This window comes from Manihot esculenta, chromosome 6 (assembly GCF_001659605.2).
Source record: "Manihot esculenta cultivar AM560-2 chromosome 6, M.esculenta_v8, whole genome shotgun sequence".
In the NCBI taxonomy this organism is placed as follows: domain Eukaryota; kingdom Viridiplantae; phylum Streptophyta; class Magnoliopsida; order Malpighiales; family Euphorbiaceae; genus Manihot; species Manihot esculenta.
Window position 1 is genome coordinate 13174403 of NC_035166.2, and position 7070 is coordinate 13181472.

Here is a 7070-nt window from a genome sequence, read left to right on the forward strand (position 1 = left end):
GAAAATAAATAGTGAAAAATAATTATAATAATAAAGTAATTAGCTTACCTTGATTGAGTATTGCTCCTTCGAATTTGCATGACTCCAGAGATAGACTTTTAAGGTGGCTAAATGCTACCAATGATTCCAATAACTTGCTTCCTTTTGTTATGGTGATATCATCTAAATACAGCTCACTTATATTGTTTGAAGCCCTTATTTCTGCAAGTAATTACAAAAAAAAAACCATCCATTTCATTGATAGCCAACAATAAAAGCAAAATCCAAAAATTAAGAATTTAAAACATGTGAATGAAAATTAAAAAATAAAATAAAAGTTTGTGTTGAATAATTAATAGTAAAATTTATTATGTATACATTAAATTAAATGATTCTTTATTTTATTATATGTTACAGAATAAAAAAAATACACGATAAAATTTTTTATATAATTTTAATATATTAAAATTATTTTTAAGTATTTTCGAATATTAATATTAATATTAAAGTTAACTAAACTTACTTTAATAATTATTTATAAAATATATAAAATTATTAGTTGCAGTAAAATATTATTATTATTTTTCTTATGTTAGTCCCGATTCAACATTATTATTATTATTTTTCTTTCATCTTTGAATCTCTATTAATTTAATATCAAGCCAAGTTAAAAAAAGAATTAATAAAAATTAAATACTTCATATTGATATTAACGGATAAAAGAAATAAAAAAAATTATAATGAAATTTAATCTTATTTTTCATAATTCTTTTATTTTAAATTTTCTTTTTCCTAAATAAATATTATTTTGAATAATATTTAACAAACAATAAACAAAAGGTTAAGTTATGTAAATATATTAATTGTGAAATGTATACTTCATATTGATATTAGCGGATAAAAGAAATAAAAAAAATTATAATGAAATTTAATCTTATTTTTCATAATTCTTTTATTTTAAATCTTATTTTTCCTAAATAAATATTATTTTGAAAAATAATATTATATTATTAAATGTGAATTATAATATGAAAAATAATCTTAATAAATTATTTTTAATATAATAAGTAATTTAATTCTATTAAATTTAAAATTAATAACATATTCACTTGTACAATATTATAAATATTTTTTTACTTTAAATAAAGATTGTAATAAAAAATTTTATAATATTAAATAAATTAATTTTATAATTATTAAATATCATATATTATGAAATAAAATATGTAAAAATCATAACTATATTAATATTTATATTATTTTTAATTTATTTAAAAAATATTTTTTAATTAACGTAATATAAATAAAATTTAATTAGAAATTAAAAATATTATTTATTTTGGTTCAATTACAGCTGATTTAGTTGTTATATTGCGTAATATGGTGTTATTTGTGAGATAAAATTATTTTAATATTAAAAAAATAAAATTATTTTTTATAAATAAAAATATTGTATTTATATATATACATATTCGGTAATATAAAATTTTTTAATAATAAAATAAATAAAATAAGCGTACATATAAAAATAAAGAGTCAGTTCAACCACTTGACTGCTTTTGGACAAAACTCTAAATTTATAATTTTAACAACCATTAAAGAGTTTTTCTGAATGAAACTTAATTACTTCAATTATAATTTAATTCGATAATAATTATTTATTATCATAATAATTTTAATATTTTATTTAAATATTTTTAAATTTAAATTTTCAAATTATTTTTTTATAAAAAATAATTTATTTGAAATTTTTTCATCCATTTTTTAATAAGATTATTCATTTAAATATTTTTTAAGTATTTAAATAATAATAAAATTACTAATATTTAAATTAAAATAACCTCTTTAGTATCTTATTTTTTTTAAATTATTAATTTGTTGATAAACATTTCAATTTGTATTTTGTAAATTTGAATTTATTATTTAATATTTTAATATTATGATAATTATTTTTAATATTTTTAAATAATATTTATGTTTGTTATTTTAATAATCGTATATGAAAATTTAATTTTTTTAATTATCATATATATATATATATATATATATATCAAAGCCTATAAATTTAATGATAAATGTGTTAAAAAATATAAAATAATAATTATTAAAATATATTTAAATAATAATTAATTATCAAATAAAATTAATTAAACTCAAAAAATTAACAATTAATAATATGATATGACGATAATTATTTTAATATTTAAACTTATTATTTTAATAGCCTTATCTCAAAAAAATTATTTTAAATATTATCAAAATTATTAATTTTAATAATTATCCTACATATTTATTAAATAAAATTAATTAAATTTATAAATAAAAAATTTAAACATGCATTAATTCTAAATGATAAAAATTTAAAATCATTTTGTACGATATATATGAATAATTATTAATTTAAAATTATTTAAATAATAAAATAATTATTTATTTTAAAATTTAAATTTAATTGTAAATAACTAAATAAGATCATGATAAAACCGACGCTTTCTATATATATAAATTATAAATTGAAGCATAATAATGAAACAAACACTTAAACTGATATTGACGGTAGGCAAAATTTAGCTATTTTTATATTATTATTTTAATTTTATTTAAATATTTCAAAATAATTTTTTAAAAATGCTACGTATTAAAATTTAATTACTTATAAAAATATCGAACTACTAATTATGATAATATATTATTATGAGTTTTAAGAGAGTTTTAATTTTATAATATATAAATAAATATTTATGTAATAGTATATATTTTATAAATTTACCCTTTATTTTTCATTGATTTAATGTTTTATATTTTATGCATTTAATTTGAATAAGAATTAAAATTCAATTCTATGGAATTGGTTATAAACTTATATATTGATAATTATATACTATATATTTTTCTTAATTTTATAATATTTAAGTTTATTTTCTCAAATCAGTAAGGCTATTTATTTTATTATGTAAACCATCAAATCAAGAAAATTTATTTTAAATTTATTAATACATTTTTAATGAGCTTATTTTTTTATTAATTGTTATAAACTTATTAAATATAAAATTTGTTGATAGAGTGTAACTTTTTAATTTTACTCTAAAGGGTAATTTAGAAAATGAAAAGATAAGTTATGTGGAATTTAATTGAATTTTATATTTTAAATTATGTCATACTAAATAATAAAATTCATTTTAAATGAATTTTATTTAGAATTTAATTGAATTTTATATAATTTTGTAAGATAGAATTGAACCAAACACTTATTAAACATACCTCTTGAGTCTACAAATTTTGTAATGTTATTGCCACTCAAGTTCAATGTCACTAGCTTGCTTTTGCCCAATTCTAATTTAATGAGAAAGCAAAAATAATTATATAATTATAAAATTTTTTAGATCAAATAGTAAAAAAAAATTGAAAAATAAAAAATAATATCTAACCTTTGAAATTGAATGGTCCTTCCAGTTGATTATATTCTAAATCTAAATATTTGAGAGATGGAAGTCTAGTGAGTGGTGATAAAAGGCTGATATTAACATGATTAGAACTTAAAGAAAGGTACTCCAAATTGCTCAGTTTCAGTTCTTCATTACCTGTACAAGTTATTATTTGCTTATACCTAATTTAAGAAAAATAATGATGAAAGAAGTAAAAGATAAATTCCTACCATTTGAAGATATAAAGCCTTCAATTGCATTATCCGATAAACTCAAATCCTTCAAACTTATTAGATGATTGAACTCTGTTGAATAATATAGAAATGGCATTTTTGTATGAGATAATGATGCTGACAGCAATGAATAAGGAGGGTAGAAAATCAAGCTCTGTTACCTTCAATGTTAATTATCCCTTTCAATCTATTTCCATATAGATATAAATATTTTAAAGATGAAAGACCACTTAGAGATGATAAGATGCTTTTGTGGAAACTGTTGTCACCTAAATTAAGAACCTCCAAATTGCCAAGTGCTGATAACCTTTCAAAACCTGCAAAAAGGATGTAGTTAAAACATTTAACAAATTTATTAAATAAATAAAGGAAAAAAAATGCTAATTAAGTGAATTTCAATTGAATTCCAAACCTTCATTCTTGATGCAACCAGCTATATTATTTCCCAACAGGGAAAGAGAATTCAATTGCTGGAAGGGAAGAAACAAAGAAGCATTTAGATACCAATAATCTCCTTCTGTGCTTCTTACACCATCAAGAGAGAGTTGGACAACATGCCCTGTGGTGGCGTTGCAGTCTACGCGTTTCCAATTACAACAGTCAGCAGTTATATCCAAAGCAGACATAAAAAAAGAAGAAGAAGAAGAATTGAAATGAGATTTGATTTGCAACAGAGCAATTCTCTCATTCTCCAAACATCCATCAGAGCACCAACTCTCTTTTAATAATAAAATCATCATCACCATTATCCAACACTCCTTCATTATGATCTCTTGCATCCCAATACATAAATGCTTTCACCTTTTATAGCCAGATCCCAGCCCAATGAGGACCAAGCCTAGGATACCGTATTGTTTGGTTTTAATTATAAGTCATGAATTAATTAATTTTGAATCAATTAGTACTATCATTTTCCATGAGTCAATTATGCAAGTTGCAAGACTTCTCTTTGCGACAAAATTCCATCCTACTAAAAGGGACTATTAATTATTTTATTTTATATAAAATTTAAAAATAACTAAATTTAAATAAAATTAAGAATTCAATTAGGAGTAAATTCAATAATTTTATAAAATTATCTCAAAATATTACTTCAGTCATCTCAAAATATATAATTAAATTTAATATATTTATTAGGAATGATCTCAATTTATCAGGTGTTCATATTTATCCCTCAATTTTATTTTTTCATATTTATCCATCAATTCAATTCAATTAGGAGTTCATATTTATTCCTCAATTCTATTTTTTCGGCAAAATATCTTTCAACTTTAATTTAGTTTAAACAAAAGTTTTCCTCACTTGCAATGGCAGGTTTCTGAGTTAGAAATATTGACATTATCTTCTTTTTTTTTTTTTCCTTATTATTTGTATTTTTTCTTATTTTTACAATTAAATAGATAAAATTTTATATTATATTTTATTATATTTACTAATAAAATTAATTATTATTTTTAATATCAAAATAAATATTGTAGCTTTTATATTAATTTATGAATTTTTTTCAAAATAATGAAATTCTCAATATTTATTTATTTATGTAATATTTTAATTAAGATTTTTAATATTTTAAATAAATTAATATTAACAACCTTCATTAAAAGATTACATAAATAAATATTATACAATAATAAAAAGATAAAAGGAAAGAGAAGAAAAAGGTAATTTCAAACTTTTTCACTGCGAACTTGCTTTACAGATAAAAGAGTTTTTGTTGAGGTAAAATTAAAGTTCAAAGATATTTTAATGACACATAAAGTTGAAAATAAAACTAGTTTTGGTAATAAAATAAAATTGAGAGACAAATAATGAAATTACTTTTAACGTTGAGAGATAGATGATACAATTTATATATGGAATTAATTTTAGGAGTGATAATTTGAGTTTGCGGTTAATATTTACGTCGATACGAATTTAATACAAATATAATTAAAAATCGATATAAATACGATATAATTATTAAATCGGTTAAAAAATCTAAATATTAACAAGACTCCTTTATTATATCTATTATACGAAATAATATAATTAATTTAATCATATTGGGCTAACATTATATGATACGATCTATTTAATACGATTTGACACGAATAAACGATAAATCTATTAACATAATTTGATATAATTCACTATATTTAATATATTTTGACAAAACTCAATATTATTTATTTGATTTATATGTTAATATAAATTTAATATTTTAATATTTTTAAAATAATATATTATATAAAATTTATATATTTATTTTTAATATTTATACATTTAGGAATATATCAAAATATGAAGCTTAATTGAAAGTTTAATATTTAATAAATTAATATTTTAATAAAAAATTTACCAGATAATATAATATTATATAAACATATATATTAAATAAATTTTTAATAAACAAAATAGAAACCATTTATTAAAAAAATTAATATTTATATTAAATAATATATTTTTTTAATAATATAATTAAGAGTTTGCGGGTGTCAGATTTAATATGTGACACAAATAATAAAATGTGTCAAATTGAGTTATCAAATCAACCTGTGACATGTGACACAGTATAATTATTATCGTACTATAAACGAGTTGACATAATTTTGATACGGGTACGAATAAATTTAATCATAATATTTAATTTTTCGTGTCATTTTCATGTTATGTTTATAAATCATATTTAAAATTACCTTGTTATGTTTATAGATCATATTTAAAATTATCTTCTATTTGATTTAAATAATTAATAAATTAAAGATAATGAATTTATCATGTTTAATAAATTATTTATTATAAATACATTTTCAATACATAATGTCATTTGCATGTAAATATAAAAAATAATATCATATAGAAATTAATTTTTTTTAAAGGCAATATTGATTATTCACAAAATGTCCGTCGACAAGATTTATTTTTCATAGGTACAATTTTGCATTAATTTTGTTTATAATATAATGTGGTTATAATATGCTTTTTTCTTTTTTTTAGATGGGTTATAATATGCTATTTAAATATGATTATAAAAATAAAATATTATGAGTATAATTTAATTTTAAAATTGAATGAGTCAGAAACAAATATCCATGAGTACGTGTTGTTTGGTTTTAACTGTCATAACTTTATTTATGCTATCACTTTCTGTGACAAGTCTACTTCTTCCACAAGCAAATGGCATCATTTTCCACAAGTTGAGAGACTTTCTTTTTAGACCTCATCCTCCAAGTTGATTAGATGCTATCCTACAATTTTTTTTTTTTTTTCAGAACTATTGGCCACTCATATGCATCTTCAATCTTCATTCATTGAGACTTTTAACTTGTTATCTTTTATTTTCAGTTTTAACTTTTAGCTTATTATCTTTTAATTTTCTATGAAAACGCGTTAATTTACTAGAATAAACCATGTTATTTATTTTTTTTAAGTAGAAACTTTGACCGGAAGTCAA

The 7070-nt window shown here is 18.8% G+C and overlaps 1 protein-coding gene across 1 annotated transcript; it reads right to left on the reverse strand.

Annotated features, from left to right (window-relative positions):
• Positions 1-3402: 3402 nt before the first annotated feature.
• LOC110617153 (receptor-like protein 9a) lies at positions 3403-4383 on the reverse strand. Its single transcript, XM_021759764.2, has 4 exons — positions 4050-4383; positions 3799-3954; positions 3635-3709; positions 3403-3560 (listed from the first exon to the last, which is right to left on the reverse strand). Exons 1-4 carry the CDS (start codon positions 4381-4383, stop codon positions 3403-3405), a joined length of 723 nt encoding a protein of 240 aa, XP_021615456.2.
• Positions 4384-7070: the final 2687 nt, after the last annotated feature.

Excerpts from the sequence above, each read along its gene's own strand:
- LOC110617153 (XM_021759764.2), bottom strand. The coding sequence starts at position 4,383 with ATGGTGATGATGATTTTATTATTAAAAGAGAGTTGGTGCTCTGATGGA. Across the intron at positions 3,710-3,798 it reads AGGGATAATTAACATTGAAG|AGTTCAATCATCTAATAAGT; the intron begins GTAACAGAGCTT and ends ATTATTCAACAG. Across the intron at positions 3,561-3,634 it reads AGGCTTTATATCTTCAAATG|GTAATGAAGAACTGAAACTG; the intron begins GTAGGAATTTAT and ends TAACTTGTACAG.